Source organism: Rhinolophus hipposideros, assembly GCF_964194185.1.
Source record: "Rhinolophus hipposideros genome assembly, chromosome: 1".
Classification (NCBI taxonomy): Eukaryota; Metazoa; Chordata; class Mammalia; order Chiroptera; family Rhinolophidae; genus Rhinolophus; species Rhinolophus hipposideros.
The window spans coordinates 78,502,015-78,522,393 of record NC_138047.1 but is presented as its reverse complement, the minus strand read 5'-3'; the positions used below and the strand labels follow the sequence as shown (position 1 = coordinate 78,522,393).

At 36.5% G+C, this 20,379-nt stretch overlaps 1 protein-coding gene across 1 annotated transcript in view; it reads right to left on the bottom strand.

The window, feature by feature from the left end:
- The window catches only part of ARHGEF38 (Rho guanine nucleotide exchange factor 38), a 120,565-nt gene that overhangs the window by 55,056 nt on the left and 45,130 nt on the right, over positions 1-20,379 (bottom strand). Inside the window, exon 3 of the mRNA XM_081045103.1 lies at positions 8,975-9,098. Coding sequence (XP_080901229.1) covers positions 8,975-9,098 — 124 coding nt within the window. The remainder of the gene's footprint in view (positions 1-8,974; positions 9,099-20,379) is intronic.

Genomic DNA, 20,379 nt, shown 5'->3' with positions numbered 1-20,379 from the left:
CCACATTGTGTCCCGCTGACTGCCTTCTGCTGATTTTTCTTTTCCTGTGTGGACTCATGTATACTTGACCCTGAACAACCTGCCCCCCCCTTTTTTTTTCCTGTCATATACTATGAAACTGACAGGTTCCCTGTTACTGCAAACATTTGGAACAAAATGCCCTGACCTTTCAGCTGCTACATTTGGGTCTCCCTCCTCCTGCCAGCCTCACATCTTTTAGTATATAGGTCTGGGACTGTCCCAACCTGATCTAGTGGGCCAGAATTAACTAGGGCAAGCTTATCTGTGTCCTGAGTAACACACACACACACACACACACACGTGCACGTGCACACGCAAAATATAACAATGATAACACTAGAAAAATTTTTCAGGTGAGCTACTTTGTGGCGTCTCCCACGTGGCATCATAACATGAATTGTCAGTGACTAATGCTTTTCTCACAAAATCAGTGCTAAAGGCACAGATTCCTGTTTCAGGGACATACAAGAGACACTGTTTCAGGAGAACAAAGTACTGCCGGAGAACAACAGTACATCATCCACTACACCTTCAAACAACAGAAAAGTAAATTGTCTTTCTACTCAAGGATGAACTCCCCCTCAGGAAATGACATCTAAGAAATTGCAAGTCCTTTACCACAAACTTCTCTCAGCTCGGCTTCTCAGCACAGTGTGCATGCGACTTTAACATTTGTTAAAGTAGACTTTGACATATTCATGAGTTAGTCTTTTCTTTCATACTTTGGAACACGATAACATGGTTGCAAATGCCTGTAAGAGAGCTCAAGCCCTGTTTGGCTTATCTATTGCTATGTAATAAACCACCCTAAAACTTGGTGCCTTTAAACAACTGTTTTGATTTTCTCCCAGGAGTCTGTGGGCTGGCTCTTCTGCTCCACTGGATGGCTGCTGGGGCTGCAGTCATCGAGGGATTAACTGACAGGATGGTCCAAGATGGCTCCTTCACAAGTTTTATGCCTTGTCAGGAACAGCTAGAAAGCTGGCCTCAGCTGGGATGCTGGGGCAGCTGGGCCGCTTTCTTACTCTACATAGTCTCAGGTCTAATCTCTCTCCATGTGACCTCTTCCAGTAATATTCCAGCAGAGTAGCTGGACTTCTTAAATGCCAGGCTCCCCAAATCACTAAAGTAGAAAATGCCAGCCTTTCTTAAGGCATAGGCCCAGTGGCTGGCACAGTGTCACTTCTGCCGCACTGTATTAGTGAGTGAGTCTCAGAGTTAGTCCAGAGTCAATCTGGGCCTAGCCTACATAGCAGTGTGACTACCAGGAGTCATGGTCCATTGAGGGCCATCTTTGGAAAGTGGCTTCTACAATTGCCATACACTCCACCAAATGTGGAAATGATACTTGAGATATGTTAAATAGCCTTTCATAGGAAAAAAATAAAAAGCATTGCCTTATTGGATATATGAATCACCAAAATGCATAGATATTGGGAGCATCTAGAAACCACACACATCCAGTAAATCTGATTTCTTTGAAAAACATGATCAGGGCCTCTGAAAACAATTTTATTAAATTGTTACATACATGAGAAATCAACCTTTGCAAATAGATGGATAAACTTCATATTCTCGGGATAATAACAAGCTAGTAATAGCATGTATTGGATGTTTATTGGTAGGAACTGGGCTAGCATTATTTATATATGATTTATTTAATCTTCACAAACACTCGGTGAGGTAGGCATTATTGCCTCAGATGTGCAGATAAGAAACTGAAGTTCAATAGGATTTTGTAACACGCCTAAGACCGCACATCTAGTAATCAGATGAGCCAGGATGTAAAACTAAGCCAACCTGATACTAAAGCTCTTGTGTTCTTGTGCTCTATGCTATCATCTTACTTGTTTTGTCCTTGCTCACTATTTTCTTAAATTGTTACAGACTGATCTCCAATTTAAGTGGAAACAAGAGCCAACATTCTCATACTCCCATCTCTAAAGATTTAGAGCCTGTTTCCTATTTACAGAGACTGCTTCAGTCAAGATTTTAAAATCCAGTTTGTATCTTGGCATGATAGTCCAGACAGTTCCCCACAGCTCTCAGATCTATAAACATATCCCTCTGTGCTTAAACCTGAACATCATCCAAACCCCAAGGTTATTATTGAGTAAAATCCTCCTCCTGGTTTATCTAGGTATCAGGAAAGTTTTCCCTTTGGCACTAAAGCTGTGAATCACAAACTCTCATTTGTGCCATCTGAGGACAGAGAAATGGGGCACTTGTGCTTTTCATTCTGTGGTAACATGATTTTGGAATATCTCACCAAAAATCAGTTTTATCTTATGAAATGTGAGAACTTTGGCAAAAGATGTTTAGTGATGGAAATTGCCAGTGAACTCTGTATCAATATAGCTGCTATATATGGGTCATGGAGGCCCCCTTGGCACTGTAACAGCCACATTGGATGGCTGTCTTTTATATGAATTTCCCATATTCTCCTGCCTTGAGGCGTCTCTGCCATTTGTCATTTAGAAAGGCATTTGTTCCAGTCTCCACCCTTCTAAATTCTTCAAGTCCCAGCTCAAAAGCCACCTTCCAAATCAAACGTTTCCTCGTCATCGGTGTTAAATTAATTTCTCAGTAAATTTATATTAGTTAGCTATTGCTGCACACCCACACAAAAAAATCACCCCAAAATGTAAAGGCTTAACACAACAGTGTTTGCTGCTAACTTTCTGGGCTGACAATCTGAGCAGGGCTCTGCTGGGATGGCATGTCGCCATGTGGTGCTAATGGGGGCTTTTCATACATTTGCAGTCTGGCTGGAGACCAGCTGGCTGAGTAGGGTTTTACTCACAGGTCCAAGGCCTTCACTGTGTTGTTTGGAATGACTGGGCAATTTGAGCCTTCTCTCTCCCTGAGTAGAGAGTGGATGTCGCAAGGCTGTTGTAGAATGTCATTTTACCACATTTTATTAGCCAAAGTAAGCCACAAAACTAGTCCAAATATAAAGAAAGGATAGGGAAATTAAAACAGGACTCTAATTCTTTCCTTTTTAAATATAGCCTCACTGTGTTAATTTTTTAAAATACATTTTTCTATAATCTTCCTCAAAGTTGCAATCTATGATTGGTAAATTTGAAATTGTGGCCATATTTAATTGAGTTTTCTCTGTAAGCCATATTCTTAACTTGTTTTATTTTAAACTAGTCTTATAGAAAAGGTGCAAAAACAGTATCAATAGGGCCCAAATACTATTCCTCACTCAGCTTCCCCAATGTTAACATCTTATATAACCACAGTACAATTGTCAGAAAAAGGAAATGAAGTTTGTTTCAATACCATTGACTAAACACCTTATTTGAATTTCAACACTAGCGTTCCTTTACTGTTTTTTTTGTCTTCTCTCTTTTTTTTATTGTTAAAACTAAATGTTTCTTTTTATTTACTTATTTGTTTTTTTTATTTTAATTTATTAGTTTCAGGTGTACATCCTTTTCTGTTCTAACATCTATCCAGGTTCCCACTTGCATTTGCATGTTATTCCTCCTTAATCCTCTGTAGCCTTTAAAAGATTATAGCTCCTCAGTCTTACCTTATCTTTAATGACCTTGGCATTTTAGAAACACGGTATTTATTGATCAGTTATCTTGTTGAGCATCCCTCATTTGTGTTTGCTGATGTCTAATGTTTTCTCATGATTGGACATGATTGTACATGTTATGGAAAAAAGTACCACAGATATGAAGTTGTGTCCCCTTCAGTGCATTGTATCACAAGGTTCATGATGTGAATATGTGTTATTTCCTGGTGTTGTTGACCTTGATCGCTTGGTTAAGGTGTTCTCTGCCTGGTTTCTCACTGTAAAGTTACCACTTTTCCCTTTGAGATTAATCATTACTTAAGAGATACTTTGAAACTATTAAAAGTATACTTCTCAAACTTTTACCCACTAAATCTAGCATGGCTCAGTTGATTTTATATGCAACATTTATGACTATAGTATTTGCATAATGGTAATTTTCTATTTTCCTCTTCTTTGCTACATTTATTCATTGAAATCTATAAGAAAGAGCTTTTCTTTCTCATTTATTTATGTCAGTATGGACTTGATATTTATTTTATTCTATGGCTTAAAATCCAATACTAGCATTATTTATTTTGCTACTCAAATATGTCAGCCATAATATTTTTAATTGGGAAAATACTCTCCTGGGAGCACAGAGGTACCTAATTGGCTCAGAAAATAATTCTGCTAAATGCAAGATTTGAAATTCTGATTATATATCACTTCATATTGAATTGTGTAAATATTTGGGTTAAAATATTCTTACATGTACTGTCTTTTTCTTCCATTTGGATTATTTTTTTGTTTGTTTTTACAAAATAAAGCTCACCAAATAAGTTGCTTTTATTGATGATTTTAAAAAATGTTTTTCCAAATATAGTTATTGCAAAATCTGGTACAGGATATTACTTCATACAATTAAATAGGGGCTCCATCAAAAGCTTCTTTCCATAAGTCAGGTTTTCCAAAATATAACTACAAAATTTCAGAATTAACTATTTTGCACAATATAGACTCTCCTTGTTTAATTTTTTAAAGCTAATTCCTTGTTTTTATAGGGATAAATTTTGACGTCTTCCCATTTACAATTTTGTTTTCAATAATTGCAATTATAAAGATTAAAAAATTACTTTTCCCCTTTGTGTGTTGGATACCTTATCTAAAAACTTCCAACTGATTTTGAATAAAATGCAATTTCTAAAAGTTGTTTAGTGACCAGCAGAAAAGAAAGTGTGTACTGTCATGCATAAAATCATTTTTTAAATTAATACCAACTTATCCTCCAAATATTGTAGATAGTTCACTCTAAATTTGTATACATAAAACTATGCATGGATTTTGACTCGTTACCATTTCACTTAATAGCACAGCTTTATTACATATGCACCACCATCAATCCCAAGTACATTTCTGCTCCACAGATTTCTTTCTTTAGTGAAAACATTATTGTACTGTGTTGCTGAGTTCCACTAAAAACATATATTCGTATTATCATTTGCATTCAGAAGTTTAATTTTTAAAGTTATAGTAGCGTTTACAATAAGGTCAGAAAATGAAACTTTGACACAATAAACTACCGAAAGCTTTTTTTTTGATTCAGTGAATTGGATGAAATGCTTTTAAAATCCTTATTAGAATAAATTGATTTTCTGTTTAATTTATCTGCTTATACTGTTATAAAACTGTCATAATTTAACTGTTTGCAAAATCGTCTGCTTATGGTATCAACTCATTAATAGCCATTGCTTTATATTTATCACAGGCCCAAGGAAACTCAGAATTAAAAACGAAAATAATTAATTGAGGATAACTGCCATTTGACCTAAATGAAGTCGTGCTGCATGGAGTGATTTGTAAACACACTTTCTGCAGCTGCATGTGTTAAATAACATGCTCTTGGCCGTGAAGGTTTAGATCAGATTTCAACAAGAAGGATCCATGTTGGGAAGAAGATTCTACATGGAAGTAATAGCATGGGCAAACGCATGGAGAGCAAATGCCAAATGCCAAGTGTGCTTTAAAAAAATGGGCACAGACTTTTCAGTGACTACCTGTTGATGTAGATGTTGTTGCTTCTTCAGCAGATTTCTGTCTCCTGATGTCTCATGGGAATTGACAGCATTAAAGACCCCATATAGATTGTATTTTGTGTGTTCTATGCTCATCATCAACTTTCTTGAGAAACAGAAAATAGACAATTTTTATTAAAAATGTGTACATCAAACCCCTACTTCTGAATAGGTGGATTGCAAAATAAAATATGCATATGTAGACAATAAAAAGTTATAGATTTATATCATAAGTAGCAGCAACAGCATCTAGATACTCTGTAGCAAGATGGCTCAGCCTCTACTTCTCACACATATTTCATTTACATCTAATCTTTAATTGCCTACAAACCCCACTAAACCCACTGACTGTCATTGTGGTGGCTCCAAGCCTCTCAGAGGTCACGGCATGGCCCATCCAGTATGGGCCATAACTCAACTTGCTGCTATATCCCGTGGATGGCAGGATCTGTTGCATCAAATGTATCTCCCACCCCCACCAGGACAGTTAGCAGTTAGCTGTTGCTAGCTGCTCATCTCCGAATGTCATCATTTTATCAGCCAGTGCCCTGGCTGCTGTACTTCAAAGGACGATATAAGTTTCCCTGAGACTAGAAAAGATTGGGAAAGGAGAGATAGGCTATCTTTCAGAGTTGACCATGTGTTACAGTGAGAAAACTATCAAATGCACCTGCCTCTTACACTCTACTAGGACACACCATGTCAGAAATTGAAGTACAATGTAGACGTCTTACCAAATCTCTTGTAATGCAATTATTAATAATGATCCTCCTTTAAAAGGGAGAAAATTCAGGACAAATACTAAACTGGACTGAATTTTTGAACAATAGGCAAAATATTTTTCCAAATATAGTTATTGCAAAACCAGGTACAGGGTTTATGATGGCACTGGGTTTATGATAATGTGTAACACAGTAGTACAATACTAATAACACAGTAGTACAATACTAATACACCTATCAAAGTCTGAATATTCTAGGCAAATCAGGATACATATCTCCTTAAACTTGTCTTGACTCCAGCACATGCAGCCAAACCCTGAATCTTGTTTGTTTCCTTCCACGTTTTTCTTGAACCTGGTCACTATTTTCTCTTCTCACTATACACAAGTTAGCTTAAATGCTTGTTACCAATGCCAGAACTACCTGTCTATTCGTCTAGGACTTATTTTCTCCTTCTATCCACTCTCTTGATAGCTACCATAGTTGTCTTTCTCCAGAAGCTTTTGTGTCTTATCACACCCTTGCTAAAAAATCTTTGAATGGCTCCTCACTACCTGAAGAGTGAATTCTAAATTTTGATTCCACGTATGGTCTATCCCTATTCTATACTTATAGATTCATTGCTCACTTCTCCCTTATACGTATCCTTCACTCAAGATTGACTCCATTATTTAACATTTCCTAAACACACCTGTCATTTGGCACTTTCTGTCTATGCTTTCATTCGTGCTCTACTTCAGCTTAGTCTTCCCAACCGGGACCTCACTTGTTGAAATCTGACCTATACCTTTAAGCTCAAGTAATGTCTTCAAAAATCCTCTGATTCCCCATCTAGAAATATTCTCTTTCTCCTCTGAATATCTGCAGTAGTGTATGACGGTGTATTATACAAATACCTTCAGGTCAAGGAGCTGTTTGATTGCAAACTTTTGAAAGACAGAGATGAACTTGCATCTCTTGGTACCTGACAATGCCACACAGAACTTGCTGCTGCTTAATATTGATGCATTGAGTGAATTAATAAATGAATCAATGAACCCATACTAAAAATATAACAAATACAGTCCTTCCTCTAGAAAATATTTTTACAATTTATTGGAAACTCTACTAATCAGCTCAGGCTGCCATAATGAAATAACAAACACTGGGTGTCCTAAACAACAGACATTTATTTCTCACAGTTCTGGAGGCTGGAAAGTCCACGTTCAAGGTGCTAGCAGATTCAGTTCCTGATGAAGACCTTCTTCCTGGCTTGAAAAGGACTGCCATCTTGTTTTGTCCTCACATAGTGGAGAGGACAGACAGAGGATACTCTGGTCTCTCTTCCTCTCATTCAAAAGACACTAATCCCATCATGGGGCAAACCCCCCTTTCATGATTTCATCTAAACCTAAAGTACCTCTTAGAGGTCCTACCTCCAAATACCATCATATTTGGAGTTAGGGTTTCACCATATGAGTTTTGGAGAAACAAAACATCCAGTACATAATGAGGATATTTAATCACAAGAAATGATTGAATTTAAATCTGTCTGTGGGAGAATCTTTTTGAGTGGACTGCCATTTTGGTGTGTAAAACACTACAAATAACCAGGTTGATTCACCTTTCGTATTACATCAGCCTCGCTTATTAAACTTAGGCTCCTTCATAAATACTAAACAAGATGAATTTCATGCCATTTTTATAACTCTAGCTTCCATTAACAAATAAAGACATAATCATTAAATCTACAAGGTGGGTGTATTTGTGTCTCTGTCTCAAAGAAAGGATTCACAGCAAACTTATAACAGTGATTACTTATGGGGAAGACAGTGGCATTACAGGGTTTATTATTGTCCTGTGTGTTCACGAACTATTTTAATATTTTTGAAATGAGCATATGTTGCATATTATGTGTGAAACAGAGAATTTTAATTTTTTTTTTTAAGAATTCTTGGCCTACATGGCACTATGTGTATAAGGTCTTGGATGTGACAACTTCCTTCGAAGAGTTCATATACAGTATTTCCATTGAAACTCCCAAGAAGTGGAGAGAATAAAATTTTGGCTCAACACTTTTCCAATGATATCTCTATTTGTTTCAAAAATCTGACCAGAGTAATAACATAATTTGTGCTGGTTTGAGAGTAAAAACGTATTTTAAAAGCAAATAATATAGACAAAAAAGGAAAAGCAGAGAAAAAGTTGAACTAGTGTGCCTTACAAATCATATAGACTCTTCACGAAAAAAAAAAAAAAAAGTTTACAACCCAAACATCAATGGATTCATAGGCATAAGAGCTGAAAAACACTGTGACTAAAATCAGTAAAGCTATTAAAGTATTTAAATATTTAATTCTTTAAGGTTCAAGTAAATGTTAGCCATAAAGCAAAATGAGAGAACATCTGGAAGGCAAAGAGTTTGAAAGATTGAAAATTAAAAAACAAACGGTGTGCTTAGTGCTACTGAGAGACTTCAGCAAATGGATATAAACCCGTTTGAAAATAAATACAGAGTTTGTGTAATTACAATGAGCCTGCAGATGGGTTTAGCATTTATAGATCTCCTGGGAAGTTTGGTGAGTCAGAAACATAAAACCAAAGCAAAGGGAGGTTATTAAAATATTATTTCCTGTTGTACTGTAGAACTGAGAAAAAAGTAAACATACCGATTACTTGCATGGCCGGTTCCACGTCTGTTGTGGCCTCTTCCAACAATGACAGCAGCTTGGCTGATATCTGATGCACGGATTCAATATTGCTAAACAAGCTATCCACATCCAGCCGGTCGATCTGAGGAAACACAAACACTGAGCACCAGCTGATGGACAGAGACTGTATTTAGGATGTTTTCTCCTGGTAAATACTAAGTGTTTTATATGCCAGCCCATGCTGTTTCCATCAACCATTTCTGTAAACATTCTTACTTGGGCTTTCTAGAGGAAATGTACAGTTTTTCATGCAAGAAATTAGGATGGTGTATCTGTTACCTCTGGCTTTTTCTTTATTTTGACTGACTTTTAGTGAGTTGAATGTACATTACATATCACTATAAAAACCATGGTGTGAAGAAGATGTGGGCCAGCTAATGGGTATTTTTATAAACTGCCCTTTATGAAGGTATGTACCTGTGTACATGAATTTAGAATACTGCTTATACAGCAGAAGTCTGACCTTACTCTAGGCAAGTAACTATTTTGAAGCTGTTTTAAAACCACAGATGTTCTCAAAGTGATGACAAGTAGACGTGCTGAGTTGCTTCCTGATTTTTTTAAAAAAAGAAATGTGAATGGAAATCTTCACCATACGTGCTCTGTTAATTATAGAGTCATCATACTTTATAACTTCATGTACACCCTCAAAAACCAGTGTAATCATTCCTGGATCTTATAGCTAGTACTTATAACAATCCATGTATTCATCCATCCATCCTTTTATTTCATATTTCCTGAGGACCTCCTATGTACCAAGAATTATAATAGAAGCCAAAGTTTGTCAGAGGCAAGTTTTTCAGGGTTTCCCTGAAAATAAGACCTAGCTAGACCAAAGCTCTAATGTGTCTTTTGGAGCAAAAATTAATATAAGACCTGGTATCATATCATATCATATCATATCATATCATCATATCATATCATATTATATAATATTAAGACCAGGCTTATATTTTATTAAAATAAGACTGGGTCTTATCTTAATTTTTGCTCCAAAAGACACATTAGAACTGATGGCCCTGCTAGGTCTTATTTTCAGGGAAACACGGTAGTAGAAAGGTGGCCAACTCTCCTAAACAAACTAAGAGGAGTGTGATGAGATATGTGCCCTGATTTTACTGGATCTCACTCCAAATCTTTCTCTTGAGTTTAAATCAGATCTTTCATAATCAAATAGTGTATAGTTGAGCCATGGAAATGTTGGTACAGGCACCACTGGGCTACCATGGGGAATAGGAGTAGATGCCTTTTACCCATGGTTTATCGTGCATGAGGTCATAGGTGAAAAGCCAAGTCAGCTTCAAAAGTGAAAAGCAGAGTTTCTGGTAAAAAACAAACAAACAAACAAATAAACAACAACAACAAAAACAGGTCAGCAAATTCAGGGGCGAGAGACAGACAGTGGGTTGAGTTAAGGATTAGAAAAAAGAGGCCGAGAAATTAAGGGAAATATAAGAGACAGACCTAGAGGAAGTCTAAAGATGAAAGATAACCACTGTGACTTCTTTCTCATGCTCTCAGCATTAGTTTCTTTAGGTGTGCTAGGTCTATTTGATGGGGAGGAATGAAGTAGGTAGCTCATCTTCTTATCCTATACTTTTTTGGCATTGATCCATCCATCATTCCCCATGCTGGACATGGATATTATTTTGATAAGGATACTCTGTTATTAAACATGGAAGCATTATTTCACATTGCACCTTGTTAAAATGTGGTGACTATGTCAGTTACTTTTTATGCAATATGGTCTGGCGGTACATATTTCTTTCAGCCATCATGAGAAAGCTCTCATCTTTCTATCAGTAGTCTTGTCCTCAAAAAAACTTCCAGCCTCAGTTGTAATCAAATTCCACGTGGTTATATGCAATGGATTTATTTCAATATAGAATTATACAACTTGTTTTCTGTTTTTATGTATTCGAAAATTATCTGTATCACCATAGGACATTATTACAATGCAATCATTATTAGCTCTTAGGGTCTTTAACCCAGTGTCTCACAAAATGTCCCTTCGCTAAGCACTCACTTTAATAGGATAGGGCACATGTGGCTCTTCTGCTTGAAATCTATGGATATTTAAGACTTTCCTTTTTATATTAGAAAGTACATTTAATATTATACAAAATATCAAAAAAGCAGATAATGGTTATGTGGCTCTTTCTGTTAAGAATAATTTTAAAGACTTACATGTCACATATCTCTGAGTACCACTGATTTAACACATTATTTATTCTAAGGAATTGCTTTATGCATTGGGTTTTAATTAAATCACAAATGAGTACATTTGTACAGTGCAAGATGTTTTCCAGAAGTTGTATATGAATCAAATTTTTGTACTAACCGTATATTTCTTAAACTCACATTTTGAGATGAGTCCTTCTAAAGTGTAAAATTTCATCCCTAATATACTTGCTTTTTAAGATAAAAGGTCAGGTATAATTCATACTTTGTGCCCTATTGTTATTTAATTTTGTTGTGAAAACTTTGTCCTAAGGAACTTGCAGTGCTTCATATATATTATTTCATATAGCATTCCAACTTCTCTGTAAAATATGAACAGTTTGAAGACAGGAAAACTCATGCAGAGTGAAGAGAGGTGCCATGTTTAAAGTAAGTTTTCTTTCATGAAGTTCAGGAAAGAGCTGGAACTGGAAATTGACCTTTTAGTGCTCTGCATTGGTCCATGACCAGCAAATACTACTATAGAATACTTTAACATCTCTGTTTGGAATTTTGGGGGGTTTCTTCATGAGTTTTTCACTAAATTGTCACTTCTACCACTCATTTTCTAAGGTCAAAATCTTGTATATTTGTCTAATTAGACAAATTTAGATTTTAAATTCATTTAGCAAGTATCTAATTCTATATTTATAATCTTAGCTCAATGCAACAAATGCTAAATAACAAAACCATAGGTTTTAATTTCATTTATTTCTAAAGGATAGAAAAGATTAAAACTCAGTTGGCCTGGTTTCAGCTGTCTGTATCTCCACAGGCCCATGGGGATTCTGTGAATCATAAAATGAGTTCACATTCAGTCATTGCTCGCCAAAGAATAAACAAATGTCTGGTCCAAATATGCTTTTAAAACTGGTAGATAATTTTATAATTATTGATATAAATTCTAAGAATCATTTACATGTATTTATTACACTTTTACTAGAAAGAGGCAATGCTCTAAGAGCTTAAATTGAGTTATGGTTTAAATGGATTAAAAATTCATTTTCTGAAGGAAGATTTAGTCTATACATTATTCTAGCAAAGTCAACGTATAATAATTTAAATGTACAAAACAGAAAATTAAAGGTCAGTGTTTCTGGTGACAATTTAATCATTGCTTTACAAAAGTATTTATCACAGGATATATTTCAAATAGCAAGATCCCATTACATTTAAATAATTGCTGAACTGGCAGTTTCATGTATGCAAAACTCCCCAGGTAAAAAATGTCTAAATAAAGGAAAACATCTATAAAACTTTGTAAGTTCAAAGACTATAATCATTGGTATAGAATTCCTTTTTACCCAACAAACATTACACTCACTGTCTTCAAGGCATTCCCTGCACTCATATCCTAGTGCAAGGTCTTCCCTTTGCTCACACATGCTTTGCCCTCATATTATCTTACAATGTTCTACCCATCTGAAATGGAATATGGTAATGATAGTGTTTGTCCATTAGTTTTGGCCATGTCTCTGCTCTGTCTGTTGCATTTCTGGGGAAAGCCCCGGCTCCTCATCTGTCTCATCTGGTAGAACTGTCAATCATGGTGTCTTGGCAACCTCCCCCACTCCCTGCAGCAGTAGGTGATACAGCTGACCACAGAGTTTGACCTAGAATGGACAGGTTCCGAAGCAGAGGCAAAGAGACTCTTCACTGATTTTCTGTCTTCAGAAGTCATCTTTGTGGCAAGCTTGACTGTGATGAAAATCAACACAGAAAGGGAAGCTAAGCCTGACATCATGTAAGCTCTTGGATCTACCTCACCTAAAGGAATACATCCTTATTACAGAAGTTGATAAAATGTCTTTATTTAAGCTAGTTTTAATTTTATTGCTACCTATAAACAATAGGGGACTAGTACACTTCTTTCTTTTTAGCTCAAATCTCACTTCCTCTAAGAAAGCTTTCCTGCTCCCTTGGTTAGAATCAACCTCTCCCTCTCCTGATCTTCCATGACTCTTACTTTGTATTATTTAATTACTCAATGCTTATATTGAAGCCCATGATATATAACAAGGATATTTATTAATTTATCCATCTCTGTGTAAAAAGTGTGAGTTCCACCAAGACATTTGTCTTTTGTGAGTTATTTGAATACCCCACTGTGTCTAATACACGCTGGACCCATACCTAGTTACTCAATCAAAGTTTGATGATTTGAATTGAAATAATTCAGTGCAATTTAAATGATCTTTTTCTTTGTAGGAGTCATCCATAAAATGTTCCTTGTAATCACTCTACTGGGCTCCGAATAACAAGTATGCAGAGACCAAAAGTGGTTCCAAGAAAACAATCAAAATCACCTAATTTGGTTATTCAAAATATCACATTAAGTGGATATTTTATAGTTTTCTACTTAATTTTATCTATAAAGACAAAGTGCTGTGCTTGGTTTGGCCATAAGTATACCTAGAAAATTTGCTGACAGAGGCCAAACTTCCTCCATAGTTTACACTTGGGAAATCCCTGTTCACTGTTTTCTGTTTAATGAGCCCTGGGACACTCAGTCTAATCGAGTCACAGGGAGGAATAGCCAAACATTCTTAGGTGTACTCATGCAGACCTCCAATAATGCACACCTTTAAAAGTGAACATTGAAAAAAAGTCTAAGAACAAACTCTTTTCTTAAACTACTATTGTAAAAGTAGTTTGTTTATTGTAGAAAATTAAAGATGGATAGATAAGTAAAAGAAAAAAAATATAATTGCTTATAATTCTACCACAAAGTAATAACCACTGATATTTTGAGGTATGTCCTGCCAAATTGTTTTTCTCTCTCCGTGTGTGTACGTCTGCACAAAAAAAATTATATACTTCAAATAATGTTTCAATATTTTTTAACTTAGCATAATATGGACATTTTTTCATGTCATTAATTTTCTTCAATTGCCATTTTTATGTCAACATTATGTGGAAATATTGTAGTTTACTTAAATCTTTGAAATCCAAACTAATTACCATTTTCACTATTATAAGCAGCTCTCCTGGCTAAAACTTTGTTCACACCCATGATTATTTCCTTATGACAAATTTCATAAGCATAATTTCTAAGCTAAAGTTATTAATATTTTTAAGACTTTTAACAAGTTTTGGCATATTATAGCAGCAATTACGAACATTGTTTTTCTTTTGATAACCACTGGCTTAAAAATCTTCAGTTGGATATTAATGTTTTGAATTCAATTTGGAAATATACTTTTAGTCTTCTAATTTGATTATTAAAATCACACAACTTTATAGTTTCAGATTTATCTATCTATCTATATGACATATATACAACTGTAGAAAACAGAAGAAAATTAATAACATTGTGTTTCAGGGCCACAGTGATTGCCACCAACAAAATGCTTCTCTGGAAATTGTTTCTAGAAAAGACTTCAAAGTTTCTATTTGCTGTGGTTTGGCAGTAATCTAGGTTCAACACAGTGTTCAATTTTGGACCCTATGTTAGAATCCATATAGGGAAACTCAGACATCATCTGACTCAGTCTAGTAGAACCATCTATCCCTTCCAGAAGGGAGTTCCATTATAGTGGAATGGAACACACAGTTCCATAATGGTACTGTCTTCTAGAAGAGGTGGATTCCACAATACTATGGTGAAGTCCTGATGTATTCCCTAAATTAGTTTGTTCTATTATTAATGTGGAAGTCTTGTAAGTCCAGTGATATGAAGACTGTAACAAGCAAAGTGAGAGTGGCAGAAAGTTGAAAATGTATTTTAAAAAACTGTAAGAGGTGGAAACCCAGGGGGTGGTATTCTGAGAGGGAAGAACCAGGTCTTGTTTTATTTTTTTATTGCGGCAACTGAGAAGGGAAACACTTGTGAGATAGAAATTGTAGCAAGTGGGAAAGAGGATGTTGGCAGAGGGCCCTGACAACTGCAGGGCTAGAATAATTATCTAATTACTATGGCATTGACTTCGTTGGCTTCTAGATTACAAAGCTTTTCAGAGTAAACTAGCCATTATTTCATCAGGTTTCGCAGAACTACTGATTTGTATGTGTGAAAGCTCCTGCTGTGAAACTAGATTCTACACTACCTAATTGAGTCCATGAGTCCAACTACAAGTGGAATCAATATCACTACTAGACAGCAAGTCTTTTAATTAACCTTGTAGCTAAATGCCCAAGTTACCTGATAACTGCCCGGAAAGGATCCAGGCCAGGAGACATTAATGAGGACAGACCTGTATCAGTGAAGATATGTCAACCCCCTTACAGACGGTAAGGCTGGGACTCTGAGACAGACATCTTAGCATTTGCAAGAGGAAGAGCAGAGCCAACACAGGTGAGAAAGAGCAGAGCCAACAAATGTGTGGTCAAATTTGAGAAGCTCCTGATGTCTCTGACAAAGAGCATTGAGAAGTCCATCCCAAACTTTTTTGACTAATAATAAAAAAATAAAGTGCTTATATTGGTAGAGAGCTGACCAAGAGCCCCTGCTTTTGTTTCTCTTATCTGCCTTGACACAGGAACAGGCAGAAAAAAAAGTTACTTGGTGAGGGTTGGAGGTGGTCTTCAGGTTTTTCAGGTTTGCTATCCTTTCCTAGTTGGAATTTTATACAGGACAGTTAGAATTTCAGAATTTCAGAGGATAAATAGTACTGCTAGAAATAGCCCTTCTGAGATGAAGATCCAGTATATGTTGTGATCCTTTAGAAGATATATATATACATATATATACATATATATATATATATGTATATATATATATGTATATCGAGTTATATTGTCAAAGCACAGGAGAAAGTAATTTGAAACTGTTGGGAACAACCAGTGAGCTTTTAAGAAAAATACATAAGCTTTTTGTGCATCTAAATCAGCCAAATATATATATATATATAATATATATTTAATATATATTATATATATATATATATAATATATTAATATATATTATATATATATATATATATATATATATATATATATATATATATATATATATATATATATATATATATATATTAGGGCTTCTTCTGGCTCTGCACAATGACTGAGATAAACAGTTTTGTGCTTTGATTACTTGAGTGCTTACTGTCTGTCTGTATGAGTGTGTGTGCGTATGTGTGTACATTCGTTCTTCTTTCATACTCAGACTCACATCTCATTAGTATAAAAACCAACCGGTTAAAAACCAACCAACCAAACAAACAAAACTTTCAACGATTTCAGTAGAACATTGCTTTCCTTCAAATCAATATCTGAAAGTAACTACTGATATTAGAAGTGACTTGCTCAACATTCAGCCATTCGTTTCCCACTTAGTAACACAACTGCAGAGTTCTGATATTCAGTAAAACAACCAAAGACTAGGAAAGTCCCGGACTCACTAAACATAATTTTGAACAGTTAGGAGAGACTTTTGGAAAAAAAATTTTTTTGCTTGAGATGGTATATGAAGGCCGAAAAGAGGAGTGAGACAAAAGTGTGGAAAAAAGATGTGGTGGGCAGGTATGTGATGGTAGCCCCTGTAAAGCAGGAATTACAGACGAAACCACATGACATAGAACAAATACCTAGAAGTTCATCTGAGTCATAAAATTGGAGCTTCTGAGGGGTTAGCCATTCCACTACTGTCATTCCCACACCTTCTCCCTCAGGGAATCTCCCTTATTTTGGCACTCTGATTAACATATCTAGATTACTCATGATTGCTTAAAATGTTCAGCAGTTTTCTATCCTAAATGCACAAAGTCAGTGCTCCTGGCACAAGGAGCTCCTGCGGGCTTGGCTCTGCACACCTATTCTGTGTATCTCCAACAACTTGACGCTCCAGGCACACACCCTGCTATTGCGTGTCATGCTTCCTTTCTCAAGCTATCTCCTTGGAACCCAGTCATGACAGCAAAAACACAACAGAAGTTTAAAAATCACACATTTCCTGCCTCAATTTTACTTACAGCATCAATTTCTTAGATATCAAATACCAAAGTGAATATGAGATGGTTTGTCATACACAGAATTTAGAAAAGCAAGTCTCAGTGAACTGTTTCAAAATCACCTACGTGGACCTCATGCCTAAGAAACCTAAAGGAGACTGTGGCAGTATGAAAGTGATGGCCAACTTGGGACCACCTTGCATTGTCTCAGGTTTGGGGTTAAAGGATGCATGGATATTTCCCATGGACCAGATGTGGACCCTGTAAAAGAGTGAACTGGTGTGAATAATCTCTGATTCTTCCTTCAGGAATGAAGGGCAGAATATGGTGGTAAAGTCCAATGCCTAGAAGCTGAAGAAAGAGTTGTAAGCCACCAACTTGATCAAGTGACCTTCAGGAGAGAATCCTCTCCCAGGCCCTCACTCCTCACCCTCACTATCACCGTCACTGTCATGGAAATTTACACACACACACACACACACACACACACACACACACACACACACACACCAGTGAAGCATGCATATTATATTTGGAAGGCCCAGAGACTGCACAACCATTCTATGATGGCATGAGTCCAAGTAGACCTTTCCTCTCTCTGACCTAACCTCTGGCCCATCCTCCTGGGAGTCAAAAGCTGGCAGTGAGCTGATGTCTGGGGATGAGCAGGGGCAACACCAGGGGGAAAAACAAGGAAAAGCCACTCACGCTCCCTCCTCCCACTGCAAGTTTTCCAGTGAAGCAGGCCTGACCTGGGGGAGAATAGGTGCCATCGTGAGAGTTTAAATTAATATCTGGGAGTGATATTCTAATTTCTGAGCTGAGACTGTGTTTGTCTTAAGGTCTATTACATAAATATGAGAAAAAAGTCATGGGCCTCCAGAGGTTTCATCCAGAAGCAGGGCAGGATTTCCCCACCATGTGAACTTGAAAGGGTCGATGGAGGACAAATTAAAGTTGTATTTGACTATACCACAAGTCATGCTTGTTCAGCATATACTGGTTATAACAACAATTATTGTTTATTGAGTACTTCTGTGCCAGGAATTCAGCTAGATTATATATAAAGTATATATGTATATGTATGTATGTATTTCCCTGAAAATAAGACTAGGTCTTATATTAATTTTTGCTCCAAAAGACACATTAGGGCTTATTTTCAGGGGATGTCTTACTTTTTCATGTACAACAATCTGCACTTATTCATTTACAACAATCTACATTTATTCATGTACAAAAATCTACATTTATTCAAATACAGTCATGTCATCTTCTTCTGGGACAGCGTCATAACTCTCCAAACCCCGAATTCTAGCTTGAATTTCTTGCGACTCCCTTTCCTGTAGAACCACTGGCCCCAGTATCCCATGTCCAGCAATAGAGCTCTCCTTAAATGAGCACTTCTTGTCCATGTAGCCTGCTCGGAGTGCATTGGCAACACAGCTGTCAGTGATTTTATCCCAGGAATTCTTCACCCAAGTCATAACCTCTTGCAGGCTAGGGTTCTCAAAGTTTCCATGGTGATTTCTCCATTCTATTTTCAATGTAGTCATTGATTTCCATGTGCAAATTGTCCTTAAATGGCTTGTTTATTGCAATATCGAGTCTGGAGATAGGCAGTCATTCCTGTGGGAAGTATTATTTGATCTATTCTTCTCTCTTCAAGGAAGTTCTTCATGTCTTTAGGATTGTGAGTGCTGGCTGAATCCCAGACTAGCAGACCTCTTTGACCACCTTGCAAAACAAGTAGCAGCATTAAATCAACCCACCTCCTTATAACTCCTTGTGTGAACCAGGCTTTTTTGATTTCAAGAACATAAATGCCTGAAACACATTCAACCTTATCTTTCTTGCCCTTAGTGATGATTAGAGGTGGAGCTTTCTTTCCATGCAGAAGAATTGCCAAAATACAGGTAACACTTTCGTAACCAGTGGAGGGAATGTAGATTGATGAGGCACCCCTCTGATCAATTGTCGTTTGAGATCCGTAGCCCATAAACACTGCAGTTTCATCCATAGCAATCATGTTGGAGAGTTGGTATTTAGAAAAGTCGATGCCATCAACAAAGGACTTGAATGCAAGTGCACGTTTAATAACTTCAGTATCTTCCAGCTTGAACAGTGTTGTCGATCTTAGAGACAGTTCGCATTGCTGTAGGAAGCCATCCAGCCAGTGTTGTGATGCTTTGAATCCTTCTGGGGATATTTCTAACTGTGGTGCCATTGCAAGGGCAAATACTTGAATATCAGCTCTGTGCACAACCAAAGCCTTTGCTCTCCTGTCATCCATTTACAGATGATGTCTTCTAGCTCAGGAAATAATGGTTGCCAACCTGATCCACACTTGTGCTTTTTAGCATTTCCCTTGTTCACCCATTGACTGAAGTTATCATACTCTGCTTGCTATTTTTGGACCATCTGGAGATCCAACTTCTCTTTGCAGAAAGCCATAAGATTCTTGCCCCGGGAGTCCTCCACGATTCCTTTCTTTTACTCGATGGAACAGCACTTTCTTTTTGCACTCATCTTGTCTTGGGGTCAAAATATTCCCTTTAAATTTACCATTAAGTCAAGTGTTAATTGAAGATTTATGGCACAGGAGTGGCAACAAATGTGATGACAGTTGAGAATTATGGTCCACACAAAAGCGATGAAAAATTGCAGGCACCAAAATTTAGAAAACGTTTCTTTATTTCACATGAGTGCATTAAGTATGTCCGTTATAACATACGATGTATTGAATTATGAAGATTCATATCAGACACAACCGTGGCTGTTCGTTATCAGTGTGCACGTTATTCATGCATTGTTTCTGTACTCCGAATGGTTATTCGGCAATAAGTCTCGAGTTCATCTGTTTACATAGATGTTTACCTCTCTTCCAAAGGCAACAGCTTGGGTATTTACAAATAATTATAATTTATATTACCATTTATTTTAAGTATTAATGTCAATAATATTATTTGTTTGTATTTAATTATATATTAATATTATTTCATAATTCAACACATCCGTCGTGTGTTGCAACAGATGTAATAAATGCGTCCATCTGGCTGATGATCTTAATAGAGGCTTATTTGAGGGTAGGGTTTATAGTACGAGGATCCTGAAAAATCATGGTAGGGCTTATTTTCTGGTTAGGTTTTATTTTCGGGGAAATACGGTATTTCTTCCACTGAATAAACCAAAGCTCAGAGAAGTTAAAAGATTTGTCTAAAGTCACACAGTTGTGAGCCACAGAGCCAAAGTCAGGCA